General features: G+C 57.8%; 2 protein-coding genes across 2 annotated transcripts; one reads left to right on the top strand and one right to left on the bottom strand.

Annotated features, from left to right (window-relative positions):
- Positions 1-3,721: 3,721 nt before the first annotated feature.
- On the bottom strand, positions 3,722-6,063 carry VOLCADRAFT_88936 (uncharacterized protein; the record flags this gene model as incomplete). The annotated part of the gene is made up of 5 exons (XM_002948461.1): positions 3,722-3,933; positions 4,207-4,289; positions 4,715-4,799; positions 5,104-5,312; positions 6,044-6,063. 5 exons carry the CDS (start codon positions 6,061-6,063, stop codon positions 3,722-3,724), a joined length of 609 nt encoding a protein of 202 aa, XP_002948507.1.
- Positions 6,064-6,818: 755 nt separating this feature from the next.
- On the top strand, positions 6,819-13,413 carry VOLCADRAFT_103962 (uncharacterized protein; the record flags this gene model as incomplete). The annotated part of the gene is made up of 14 exons (XM_002948590.1): positions 6,819-6,876; positions 6,914-7,208; positions 7,623-7,653; positions 7,708-8,502; positions 8,919-9,059; positions 9,586-9,716; positions 9,962-10,053; positions 10,201-10,268; positions 10,533-10,685; positions 10,872-11,051; positions 11,524-11,640; positions 12,039-12,183; positions 12,576-12,657; positions 13,191-13,413. The coding sequence occupies 14 exons, from the start codon at positions 6,819-6,821 to the stop codon at positions 13,411-13,413; spliced, it is 2,511 nt and encodes an 836-aa protein (XP_002948636.1).
- Between the last annotated feature and the right edge of the window lie 552 nt (positions 13,414-13,965).

The raw sequence follows: 13,965 nt of genomic DNA, 5'->3' as shown, positions 1-13,965 counted from the left end.
TGTGTGTGTGTGTGCGTCGGCGTCGATGGGGGGGTCCTCCCGCAGGCCGGGAAGTATGGAGAGGCCGTACAGCGGTACAGCAGTGCGTTGCGTTACGTGGGTCAGGACAACTTCAGCGACCCGGAGGCGGTTTCGGAGCAACAGAAGGCGGCGCTGCAGCAAGCGGTTATCAGCTGCTTGCTCAACAGGTACGACAGCAACATGCAACATGTGCGCGTGTGTAAAGTAGGTTAAGAAATGCAATATGCAATTTTTTGTCTGCGTGTACGTTTTGTGTTGAAAATGCATGCGTATGCGTATGTGTGTGTGGTGGTTACAGTGGGCTCCAGATTCGTAAAGAGTAGAGGCAGCGGGGCAGCGGGGCGGGCACTGCGTATATGCGTATGTGCTCATCTCCTTTGTTCGGCTTGCTAGCTGCTTCGGTACTTGAGCTTCCTCGCACTACTACTACTGCCTTCTCGCTTACCCCCATATCTTCGATATGGGTCATTCCTGGAAAGTGGCTTTCCCACGTGACTTCTTTTCCATCTCCTAACTGCAACGTTCGTTATCGTATCCTTCCTGTCCCGCCCCTGAGCCACCGAAATATTGGCCCGCATCTTGACCCGCATTAAAACCCAACCCCTATACCTGGCCCGCCGCCCAACTCCCGCACGCCGGTGGCTTCACCTCCCCACCACAAACAACCCCACCCCTATCCATCACCTACCCATCATCTACCCGCACCTCACACTCTTGCCCTCCGGCATCCCCATTTCCTTTCCCACGCCCATTTCCTCCCCACGCCCACCTTCCCCTACCCCGGCATTTCCACCTCGCGGCCCCCCACTCGTGGCCCCCCACTCGTGGCCTTCACACCTACTTTTCTACACTTACTTCTTTACGGCTTGGCAATACTATTTCTTCTGCTTTTTTAGTCCTGGCGGCTTAGGTAGGTAGTCTTTCCGACATCTTCTTCACTTCGTCATCCCGAGGTCGCGGTCTTCACGGACGCCTTTCGGTCAGTTCTACGTTTGATACACTCTCGCCCTGGCAGCAGCTTCAATCGTGTGTGGTTCGTCTTTCCCCCACCCGCCTCCGACAACGCCCCAACCCCCTCCACTCCCCCAACCCCCCTCAGGGCCGCCTGCCGGCTGAAGCTGGGTAAGCCGCAGGCTGCGCTGGTCGACGCAGAAGCGGTTCTGGAGCAGGTGCCGGACAACGTCAAGGCGCTGTTCAGGGCGGGACAGGCCAAGCTGGCGCTCAAGGTAGCGGAGCGGCCCGACGGGGCTGAGGGGGAGTGTGTAAGGGCAAGTGTGGCCACGGTGCCAAAAAACCTCAGCACCAGCTCCGAGTACCAGGAGGTTGCGGCCTTGCCTCACCTCACCTCGCAGCATGAACATTTAGCAGTAAAAAAGTGCGATGCTGGGCGTTTATTTAGCTAGTCAGTTGATTTGATTAGTTGGGGAATGATGGGACTGAATTCGTCTTTTGCCTTACCATAGTACGGTTGTTTGTGGGTTAGTACGGTTGTTAGTTTGACGAGACTCGGAAAGCGCAAGTGAGAGGGCACAACATAGCGGTGTGCTGACGCTGCTGGATTCAGCTCTTCCTTCCTTCCTGTGTTTAGGATCTGCTAACGGCGGCCACTTGTGTGCCCCCCTGCATCGTATTCAATGTCCTCCTATCCGGCGTGTGTTTTCCCATCTCCCCTCCCTCACTGTGTGCCATACAGAATTACACGGAGGCCCTCTCGGATCTGAAACGCGCATCGGAGCTTGAGCCTTCTGACAAGGGCATCTCAGGTTGGTTAGGAGGTAATCTGGGCGAGGAGATAACCCCGGGAGAATGGGTTTGGGGATAGTTTGGGAGGTAAGATAAGCCCCAAGGTCAGCTGCACAACCGCACTTCGTAAAAGGTGAGTATCGAGGCGCAATGGTGGTTGTGGCTTGTGGGTGGCTGCATGGGCCCGTGACGTCTTCTGCAGTTGTAAGAGAGGACCCTTAGGGACAACATTTGCAAACGCACAAGGTCTCTCTTTCCATCTCTTTGCTGTCGTTCCATCCCTGTCTCCGCCTCTCTTTAGGGACCGGTATCTGGGATGATAATCTGAGGGTCATGAGGGCTTTCATGAGCCGTGCGATGTTACTTCCCTTCTGACAGGGAAATAGCTCCCCACTAGCTACATCCCCTCCCCTCCTCCTCCAGCTTCACTCGTTTGTGGTTCGTCTTTCCCCTCCTCCTCCTCTTGGCAACCTTCAACTGTTCTGCAACACACACCATGTACCTGGTCATCTTGCTGTTGTGGGTCGTATTGCCTGTGCGGCAATGCCGCCTCTTCATGCTATAGTATAGGTTACCTGGTCCCCCAGTCTCCTTTTGCTGACCCTTAGCTTCGTGCATACAATTCCCCTCTTTCCCTCTCTTGCTGCAGCTGAGCTAGCCAAGTGCAAGGCGGTCCTGGATGCGGAGCGCAAGAAGGAGCGGGCCACATATGCGCGCATGTTTGGTTGAGGAGCGGCAGCGGCAGAGAGATTCGCTCCTCCCACCATGGGTTTCGGTCGCATGGGTTACGGGGTACCAGATACGTATTCCTTCCTAGTGTATAACGACGCGGCGAGCGCCATATAGCGGCGATTGGCTGTGTGTGCCCCATGGGGGCCCCATGGGCGATTATGTTGTGGATAGGGGCAGGAAGGACGCCGGGAGTAGCACTGATGGTGTGTGTTGTTGGAATCTGCCTGTGCGGGAAAATTGCACGGCGAATGTGACGAGGGTGGGGCAGGGGGGGCAGGGCTAAGAATGTATGAGGTAGGCAAGGAATGCAGCTACATGCTTGAAGCGATGAGGACCTAGGACCTGCTCGGAATGAACATCCTCCTACCAGTGTCAGGGATGCGAACACCCTGCGGAGTTTTGTCCCATTGCCCCCCTATTTATTGCACCTCCATCCCTGAGGCCGTGGCGGCAGAACGGCGTTCATGCTTGTCCATTGCGTTCGGTGAAGCAGGTAGTGTGGGAGGCCTGTTGCACTGCACCCGAAAGTCAACATCCAACATCAACATCACGAGCTCGTGAATTGAAACACGATGGCTGACACCACGTGCTTCTAGTACCGTCTTGCCAGCAGCTCCACCCCTTCAACTTAGCCTCGCGAAATTGCGTTGAAGGCCAAGTCGAGCAGAGAAGTTGATATCTGTGGGTGCTTACTGTGGACCGCACCAGGGGCCGTCAGAGAGGCAATAAATCTCCCATTCCTACGATGTATGCTTCGGCACATGTCGGAGCACATGTGACATGTGCCGATTTAGGAAGTGCAAATCACGCCCTGCTGCGAATACCTGTGTTTTTGGTTAAGCAAACACACTTAAAATCGTGAAAACGAACGGAATCCGGTAGAGGCCTGTGCGCAGAGACCGGACGGCCCTCTGCACCCAGGGTCTTTGCCCCAAACCAGTCAAGAGCATCATAAATACACCTCCATGTTGATGGGTGTTAAAATGTTGTTTCACCTCTTCCCCCGAAAACTCCTCCTCTTCTCTCTCAACATATACATATGTTTCCATAGTACATGTTTTAATACATGCAAATGCCCAGCGCATAACTTACTATACGTCCGGAAAGCGCCTTTCCTGCCTCAACCCTAGGGAGGAGAAGAGAATGCAAAGCTCAATCTGCACTACGAAAAAGCTGTGGAACCTGTCGTGTGATATTTTGGTGCCGAACGATATCGTCGCAAGGTTCATGCGGCGGTAGCGGTGGCGGCCCCCGCAACGGCGCCCTCAGGCACCAGCAAGTCGTAATGCGCCCCGCTCCACAGCAGGCTGATAGGCTGTACGGCACCTAGTAAATAATCGCCGTACGTCACAATGGGCGTCAGCTCGCCGCCCTGCATGTGGTATACAGTGATCGGTCGCTGTACGACGTGTACGGCCATGACCATTTCCGGCTCGCCTGCGCGGGGTGTGTAGATGCGGAGGGTTTCCAGAGCGTCATCAGCCCCTCCTGTGCCTCCGGGCAGGTATAAATCGTGTCAAGAAATATGGGTTTACCCAGACGTCTGTCTGTCCATACATCTGTATGTCGGTCTGGTCAGTAGGGTATCCCCTGTCCCGCCTGTCGGTACGGAAACTTAACTTACACGAAGGACACTCAGCGCCTCTGGCCCCCATCTGCTCACCCCACCCCAGCGCGCCCGCTTCCATCCCCCCCCGCCAACACACACACCTCCCCATGCCATAGGATGCGACATCGTACGGCAATACTCGTCAAAGTCGGCTGCTATGCCCGGCAGGAAGGGCTCCATTTCCCTGCGAACGGGAGTGGGCCCTTTCATGAAGTGAGGAAGGGATGGGGGCCGGATTGGGAAGCTAACAACTCCAGGCACCTGACCGCGTGTGCCGAGGAGGAACAGAGCACAGCTGCCAGGGCCCTATATACCGTAATCCAAGAAAAAAAACACGTAGCCCGGGAAAGAGCGCTAGGGCGGGGGATGGTGGGTGGACGGAGAAGTATGGGGTTTGAGTGAGGGAAATGTGAGGCGGCACTGCATTGCACTGCAGCGAATCAGGACTCCGCTCCCCACGAAGCCATATGCATCTTCCCTTCCGGGGCCCCGCATGTCCAGCCTTGCTGTCGATGGCTGCGATAGCGCGCAGACCCTTTCTCCCTCCCCTGTCTGTATCCCTTTCGCCCTTCCCCTCGTCCGCTGCTTCCTCCCCCCTCCCGCACCCACTCTCTTCTCCGTCGCAGCTCCCGCACCACCGACTGCCGCAGGTTCTGTGCCGCCACCTCTTCGGACTGAAGGGACATCGCTTTGCCTACGTATGGTATGGAACGGGATGTGCAGGGGGTCAGAGGGAAGGGAGGGAGCAGGAAAAGACGGGCAAAGCTAAGCCCTTGAAGGCACGTCACGGCATTCACCGCTTAGGGGTAGCAGCTGGCCGCTGAAAAGGCCTCTCGAGATGCTGGTGGTCGCGCTTCGCGCGTATTTGTAGTGCCGTACCGTGTACCAGCTACTACATTAGGATATTTAAGCCGTTTCTGAAGGCCCTACGGCGCCGCGTTAGGCGTCTTTTTCAAGCAGGGATTTTGTGGGGAAGTTGGAGGGAGTGTGACACGCACCGTGGGTGGCCATCTGTGCTCCCTGTGCGATGGCTCGAAACATGCACGCGCCGTCGCCTGAGATGCGCCAGAGCCGAAAACGGACCTGCTGTTGCTGTTGCTGTTGGTGCTGTTGCGGAGAACCATCCGAAGAACTTTCGCCCGCGGCGCCAGCAGAGGCGGAGGCGCGCGTTAGTTGCGGTGTCAGGCTGAGGCTTGATTGGCTGCGGCTGGGAGCTACGGTGCAGGGCCCCTCACGGGCTATCACGTGCACCACCGCTGCCGGGGTCGCCCATGGCGCTATCAGTGCGCTCAAATTCGGCCAACCTTTGGCAGGGGCGGAGAACAAGGCGGCGGGGAAAGGGGATAAAGTGGAGTAGCGAGGTGGTGATATGGTTCCGTGGAAGGGGGGAGGAACGCGGAATTGGCGTCAGGGTCGATGGAGGGGCGGCTGAGGAGTTGAAAGGTAAAGGTAACGAAATGTATGGATGTTGTGGATCAGGACCAGGACCACTCAATTTGCAGCTAAGGCGTAATTTCCCATAGGTGCATGTGCCAGTAGAGCAGAAACTTTCAGCTTCATGGGCAGCGCTTCGTTGTGCGCTGCTCCTTCTGCGCGAGACCCGTGCCGTAAATCCGTCCCGCGATGTTTGCCATCGCCTTACCAGCAGCGGCAAGAGGACATGCCACGGATTGTCGCCGCAGGCTGCATGTGATCTTCCCCGTTAAAGTTATCCCCCGGGAGGTTAGCATGGGTGCTGTAAGCTCAGATGAGGTGTCAGCTTAACCGTCCAAGAAAGACCAAACGCCAAACTGTACTCTCACAAACTGCTCCAGTACGGGTTGCCGCAATATAGAGGATACAACTGATACTAATTGCTCTTGTCCCGCCGTACCCTCGCGAGCAGAATTCCGAACAGCCTTCATGTTTCGCATGCTTTCTGTGTATCGTGTTACTTACTGAAATTTAAGTCTTTGCATAGGTTTCACGTCTTGCACTAATGATCTGATATATACCCATCAATAGGTACAGAATATCTTTAAAATGGGAGGAAGTAAAAGGCCACGTGTAACGACAAGCGGAAAGGATACAAGGCCTTCAGAAAGCAGGTAACGCCTGGTGACATCTGGTGCTGTTCACGGATGACCGGCCCTATTTGCCTTTTATTGCCATTTACTAGCAGGAGGGCATTTCGTTGATGGTGTAGTCTTTTGGAAATCTGTTAGTATGGTTTTGGAAGGTTAATAACTCTGTAAAATTGCATTGCATTGGGGCCTGTAGGCGGGCCGTATTTTTGCAGTCCTATGACGCGGCCTGTGGCCAAAATAGGGCCGGTCATCCGTGAACAGCACCATCTGTTCTTTGCGCTTGCTGAGGTTTCGTTGCTTGGAGAAGGCTAGGCGTGACCCTTTTACGCCTCTCACTCCTGTTGTATCATGGCTCTTCGCCTTTGCGTTTGCCAGTCATCGGAAAGTTGCCCGTCCCGTACAGTACCGAGCCGAGCAACTCTAGCATTACAGTGCATCATGCTTTGGCATCTGCATCCATGCACCGGAGGGGCCAGGTCCTTCTATTTCCGCTGCACCTGCCATAGCTTGCGAACCCGCACTCGATGCCGCACCAGATCATTTCCCGTCCCTTACCTTCATAGGGCAAACCCTTCCGGAGCTCTATTTTTGCACATTACCAAACTCACTTTCTTTTCCCCTCTCGCATACCTTTCGCTACACCTCAGATGGGCCGACCTGCCACGCGAGATCGTGGCCTTGATAGCCAGCTACACCTGCACGCTGGTTAGGCCGCTGCCCTTTACCTGCCTTACCCACACAGCCGACCCGGATTCCTGCGCGTACTACCGCCACGAGGACCGTTCCTTCATCGGTCCAGGTGCCCAGTTCATTCCTGGCCAGCAGCAAGCGCCGCAACGGCCTGCGGGAGGATCCGAAGACCCGTCAGGCGGCGGACCCGGGACCAGTGCAGGACCGTTGGGTAGCGGCGGCGGCAGCGGAGCCAGTGGGGCAGCGGCTCACGGCAGCTCTCCTGGCTATGTCGCCGTACCCGGCACGTTCCGGCCGTCCAGGATGAGCGAAACAGCACTGGCAATGCGCTGCGTCTGCCGGCTGTGGTAGGTCGCTGACCCACCTGACCCACCTGAAAGGGCCTGCATGAGCAGGGACAGCAAAGCGCGAACAAAGGAACCGCTGGACGTCATGAGGGGGGACTTCAGGATGGGTTGGGGGAGAGAAGGTACCTGGGCCGTAGCTGGGCGGCCGCCCGCGCGGCTTGGTCCGGGGGCAACCAAGCCCCGAGACTTTCCCGAGGTGCACGCATCTCGACGATGACATTTTTGCTTCGTTTTCGCTCGCTCGCTCTCTCGCGATTCCTCACATCACACACGAACAAGATTAAAGCACGAGGGGTTTCGTGGCTTGCTATATGATGTTTGCTACGTAACATGCTCCCCCATGCGTTATGCTTAGGAATGAATGTAGTGAAGAGCAGAATCTAAAATGTGGCTTTGCCTGTTCTGCTCCTGCAGGTGTGAGGTGCTGAGTGAAGGTGTACGGCGGGTGAAGCTCCCCGGTTCCGCCAGCTTCACCCTGTGGGCCACCCACTTCCCGCAGGTCTCCCACCTGGCCCTCGGCAACTGTGCGGACGTCATGGTTCGGAACCAGGACCCGCCTGCCGTACTGTCGCCGCGGCGCGGGGGTGCCGGCGGTGCCTGCCAAGCGGGGCCCGGCCCCAGCAGTGAGGCTGCCGCCGCCGCCGCAAGTGGGGCCCCCCGGCGGCGCTCGCCGCGCACCGCGGCTGCCAGCGGCAGGCCCCGTGCAGCAGCTCGGGCCCGTGGCGCGGGGAACAGCACCGGCAGCGGCGTCGGCTCCTTTGCCGCCAGCAGCAGTGGCGCGCTGAAGGCGCGTTCGCTGGGGGGCCTGAGCTGGCTCCGAAACCTGCAGGTCTTAGACACTGCCGTACACCTAGACCTCGCCGCCAGCTGCCCCTGGCTCGAGGAGCTCGTGGTCTGGACACAGAACCCGCACCAGCAGTACGGCACGCATCCGGGTCGCGACTCGGCTGGCTACTTGGGCCCGACGCACGGTCCGCATCCCACCGTCGGCAGCGTCGTCTCAGCCGCCGCTGCTGGCGGCGGCCGCCGCGGCGGCGCCGCTGCTGGGGGCACCCGCCGCTCTGCTCTCGACCGCACCCTGTCCAGCTTGCCGGGACTGCGGCGGCTGCGGCTGTCTGGCGTGGACGCGTCGGCAGCGCGACTGGGCTCTGCGATTATGGGCCTTACGGCGCTGACCAGCTTGCGGCTGTTCCAGTGCAAGCTGCCCACCTTCATCGGGGCGCCGGAGCGGGCCCGATCTGGGCAGAGTAACTTTGCCAGGGAGCTGGTGCTGAACTTGGGAGCCAAGTTACAGGTGCGGCTGCCACGTCGCCTCTTTGGGAGCCGCACCAGTGGGAATATTTCGGCTGCGTGAAGCGTGCGGCGTGTGTGGGCGTGCGTGCGTGTGTGTGTGTGTGTGGTGTGCGTGTGTTTTGGGGGGAAAGGGGTGTGTGTAAGAAAATAGGGGGAACCGCGGACTCCACGTAGATCCAGAATTACGGGGGTATCCGGCCCACAGCGAGTGATGTAGCCCCCCCGTGTAACCTCCGTCGGGCCAGGGGAGTTGAGTACGAGCGTTGCACGACAGACAAGCCGTTTATCTCCTCCGTAATCTCCAGCCTGTATAATATTTACAGCCAGTTTACGGTAGTGTAGCTTGCGGCATCTACAGCCTATCCCGGTATCCCACGTTCACGCGGTCTACGCTATTGGGGTGTTACTGCCCTGCAGGACTTGTCGCTCCAGGGGTGCTGCATACGGGCCGTGCCCGACGAGGTTCTGGCGGGCCTTACGAGCCTGCGGATGCTGGACCTGTCCTCCAACTGGCTCAGGGAGCTGCCGACCACACTGACGTTGCTGCAGCGCCTGGAGGTGAGTTGAGGTGAGGGCGGGGCGGAGCGGTCGGGGAAATGGAGGTATATGTGTTCCAGGATCGGAGCGGAATGTGGGGTAATGACGAAGCATGGACGATTGACGATGGAAAAGGAAACCAAAGACGCAATGTGGGGGTTGTGAGAGGGCCGCGCGGACAGGAAATGGACTCGTTGCTCCCTCTTCCTTACTCCCTCTCCCTTACCCCCACTCCCACACGCTGTTGTTTGTACCTGTACGCTACGCTCTGCACCTCGGTCAGGTATCCAGATCCCAACAGCCGCACAGGGCCAAGCACGGCCGCACACGGCGTGTCACCCTTCCCTTGCGCGTGGTTGCGATGATGGTCTCTTGGATGCGCCACCCCCTTGCTTTCTCAAATGCTACAACCCCTTCTCGTTCCGTTGCTGAGTCATTGCGTTCCCTCCCCTTCCCTCCCTCCCCCTTCACACATATGTTTTCGTCCTCCTTCCCTCTGTTTAATGACTCCCTGCCCTCATCCCTTCATCCCTTCATCCCATCCCAGTACTTGGACGTGCAGCACAACACGTTGGTCGCACTGCCCGAAGGAATGGCGGCGCTCACCCGGCTGGCAGATTTGGACTTGTCGGAGAACTACCTGCGCCGCCTGCCTGCGGACTTTGGCCAGTTGACTGCGTGAGAGGGAACGACGAAGGGCGGTCTGGTGGGATAAAAGAGGAAGAAAGGGAGGGGAACTTACTGGGCAAGGGTCCTTTCTCCCATTATCATTGCCTCTGCATCTCTCCCATTGCCCCGTTTCTCCCCCCCCACACACCCCACACACACACCGCCTTCCAACGAGCCTTCCTTCCTCCCTACCTTTCGCATCCGCCGTGAAAACACGTCCTCTTTCTTCCACCCTCGGGTCCCCCGCTTTCCAGGCTGACTCACCTCCACCTCGGAGGCCTTCACGGACTGGATATGGTGCTGTGCTGGCCGCTGCTGACCTCCCTGACCAACCTCCATGCGCTGGGTGGGTGGGTGGGTGGTAATGGCCGCGGTAGTGGGTGGGTGGTAGTGGTAGCAGTAGTGGGACTGGTAGTGGGCGGTTAAGACTCTGGTGGAATGGACTGTAGTGGCTGAGACTGGGGCTAGGCTGGGTGGTTTTTCCGGCGCGCAGGTCTCGGCTCTCTTGTCGCGGCGAGGAGGGAGAGCATCCGGACGTTGGGCGAGGGCGAAGGCTCCTCGGTGGGTTGACGTGATGTAGAGTATTGTGGAACTTGTCCTTTCCCCTCACCCCACCCCAACATCCCCACCATCACCACACGAGTTATGTTGACGTCTTACATGTTCACCTCTGCAGGCCTGTGTGACGTTGATCTGTCCTTTATAACATTAGCCGGCGGAGGAGGAGGCGGAGGAGAAGGAGAAGGAGAAGAAGGAGCTGCAGTTGGACATCTAGGTGCTCATGGCGGAGGCGCTGACGGCGCTGACGATGATCCCGGTGCGCAGGGTCCCCTGCATGCGCTGGTTTCGGCGCTGGCTCCCGCGGGTCGGTTGCGCGAGCTGATGTTGGATGGCTGCGGGCTGGACGGGCTGCCCGCCTGCTTCTCCGGTCTGACGGCGCTCAGCCACCTTTCCCTGATGGAGAACTTCGATACGTCGGTGCGTAGCTGGGTGGGTGGGTGGGTGGGTGGATAACCGTCGGGCCAGTCGGGTTTAGGCCGCGGGAGGACGGGGGGAGCTGCTCGCTCTTCTCTGCTGCCCCTCATTCTGTTAGTCTCATGTACGTGCGGGGAACCTTCTCTACGTTTCTCATGCTTCTTAAGTGGGGTATCGTACGGCGCGCAGGGCTTTCCGAACGCCATCACCGGCCTGCGCGGCCTGGCAGTGCTGCGACTGGGCTATCTGGACCTCTCCGCGCCATTGCCTGCGGGCCTGTATGACCTGGGATTCCTACGGGAGCTGGACCTGGAACAGAACTTCCTGCCGTATGTGTCGTCGGACATCAGCAAGCTGTCCAACTTGCAGGTTTGGTTTCTTTGTTTAGGAAAGCCGGAGGGGGCAACAGATAGATGGGCGGATAGAAACCTCCACTAGGGCCGAAGGAAGGCGGGTATTAGCGAGTGGGAGAATTAGTTAAGGGCTCGGCCACGAGCAGTCTTACTCTCTGCTCCCACTCTGTTCTTGCCCTGTTTGTCTGTCTGTCTGTCTGTCTGCCCGGATACGTCTTCCTAACTGTCCGATCCGCGCTCCAGTGGCGAGTGAGACGCCTGCTCAAACGCGGCCATGCGAAGCCTTGAGGATCCAGCCCTTGGCCGTAGCGTTCCTGCCGCCCCATGGCACTTGTGTATCTCGCATCCTCCTCACATTCTCGCACTCTGCCAGTACTTCTTACTGCTGGCGCCGCTGCTACTGCTGCTGCCCCTTTGCTACTGCCCTACTGCCGCTGCTGCGACAGGTGCTGAACCTGATGGACGCTCTTGACCCTGACGCACCCGAGCACGCCCTTCCCTGGACCGCCCTCTACCGACTCACGAGGTTGCGGCAGCTGAGTCTGTCCGGCCCGGAGGAGCCGCCCCGAGTCACCCGGGGCATCGGGGCGCTCACTGGCCTGGAGGTGAGAGATCGCGCTTGAGCAGCCGAAGGGCGACTAGCGGTGTGAGTTAAGCGGTGGCCTTGTGAGTTAAGCCGGCCCGGCCTTGTCGCCGCGATTGCCGAAAGAACATTTCCTCCGACCGTGGTGGGGATGGACGGACAGTGAATGGACGCGGGAGGGCAAAGGCATTTCGTTGGGAAGACCGCCCATCACTGTATGCTGGCCCTGGCCCGTGCCTCCCTCGACAGGAATTTGGCCGCCTTCTCCCCCGGCCCGTGCTCAGATTGCCTTCACGTTTCTTTTTCCCGAGATTTCGCAGTTGCCTTCAGGTGTTGCGCGTAGAGGTCCTGATTTGCAACTACTTCCCTTACATCGCGTTCCCCCCGTCGTCCTCTTTCCTTTATGGTGCCGATGTGCAGGCGCTGCAGATGCATGCCGTGTCGCTGCCAGGCCCCGTCCTGTCGGAGCTGTGCAACCAGCTGACTGGCCTGTCTTCCCTGGACTTGGCGAGCTGCCAAATGAAGGCGCTGCCGGCAGCCATCACCAAGCTGGCGCGGCTGGCGGGTAGGGCGTTGGTTCCATGCTTTAAGATAGATGCGGTGGTGGCTGGGCAAATGGGGAGTGATGGCGTATTGACGGAGGCGGGGAGCAGGCTCGCATGGCGGGGTGGTGATGTAAGCAGGGCATGAGGGTGCTTCCAAGCGGCCCGGTGGCGATGATTTCGTAACTCACTCAAAGGGCTGCTCCAGTATCTTCATTACGTCAGGAGGGAAATCTAGTTTCCTAATAACAGATTTGTGGCATGGATCGAAACTGGTCGTATTTGTGGAGTTCAGTCTCTATACGCAGGGGCTGCCTTACCTTGTTTTTGCCAGATTCCCTGTCAGCCCGGGTCCCGGGTCCTTCCTTTATCCTGGCTTCGGGTTGTGTCCCTTTCACTGCTGGGTCCCATACAGACCTGCAGCTGACCAGCAACCAGCTCGAGAAACTGCCGGCGGGTTTCGGAGCGCTGTCGCGACTGACAGATCTGGGACTGAGGTACGAGAGGGGCACAACATGCATGAGCCGACCAGTGGAACCGCCTCCTACGCGGGACCCCTGCCCCCTTAGGGCCTTTATTGTATCTATCTATCTGTCTGTCTATCTATGTATTTAAGTATCTATTGTTATTGTATTATTATTTTGTTGTTGGTACGATATTCGTTAAATATCCAGTATTGTATGTTATTATAATTTATATTACTTGGCATGTCCCGTCCAGCCGCTGCTTCCCACTCCACCAGCTCCCTTCCCGTCCTCTTTACCGTAGGATCATACTTGACCATGAACCCTGTCCTGCAGGGCCGGCACTGATTATCTCTACAACAACTATCCTTATCTGGCAGCCTTTGCCGGTTTCCTGATCTCGCCGGCTCCGTGGCCCTGCGCCGTCCGCTGCCCGAACTCTTCATTGAATTCCAATCCTCGAAACCTACTTGGCGGCGAACATTGATCCCCTTGTTTGAAATTGGGCTCCTAACCTCTTGTTCCCTCCCCAATGCACATGTCACCGCCTGCACATCGACCACCAGCGGCAACCGCCAGCTGCGCTCGCTGCCGGCGGACATCACGTGCCTCACTCGCCTGCGCAGCCTGAGCTGGACCGTGGACCGCACGCGCACAAAACCGCCCTCGGAGGAGCAGCTGAGCTGGATGGCTCAGCTGCAAGAATTGGCGCTGCACGGAGAACACAGCTTCGCGGAGCTGGCCAAATTGCACGGCATCACATGGCCCAAGCGGACTTCGTACTGGTGAAGAGTAAAGCATTGTAGAGGATATGAAAGCCGATTGTTGGTGATTTGGCAGTAAGGGAGGTGGTTGGGGATGGGTGGCCTGAAGGTGGCGCAGGATTGGGGCTGAGGCAGTGAGATGCGTGATTGGTGATGAGGGACGGGCGCATGGCGCCTATGGAGATACTTGGGTTTCGCCTAACGGAAGCAAGGTTTGAGAACCGTTGGGATGTTGCTAGTTCTCATTTTTCTCAGCTTTTTTTATTGCTTCATGATGGCTTTAGGCGCGCTATTGTCAGGTTGGTGGTCATGAAGCACATAGTACGGGGTCTCGTTCTTGCACCCCAGCGTGCAGTTAATATTCTTGGTTTCTTTTCAGGCAGTCTTATGTATGGTAGCGTGAAATATGCGCTTGCGCGAAGTTGAGCTGCTTGTGTTTGCAGCCGATTACGTCAAATCTGCTATTCCTGAAGGGAATCATCATCTCCATGAATCGGACATCGACTAAAAGCTATGTCCTTGCATAGGCAGGTGGCCCAACATGCAGCAGTTGAGGCTGAGAAGCAGCGTGTTGCTG

This window comes from Volvox carteri (genome assembly GCF_000143455.1).
Source record: "Volvox carteri f. nagariensis unplaced genomic scaffold VOLCAscaffold_10, whole genome shotgun sequence".
Classification (NCBI taxonomy): domain Eukaryota; kingdom Viridiplantae; phylum Chlorophyta; class Chlorophyceae; order Chlamydomonadales; family Volvocaceae; genus Volvox; species Volvox carteri.
This window is presented reverse-complemented; position numbering and strand designations above follow the sequence as displayed.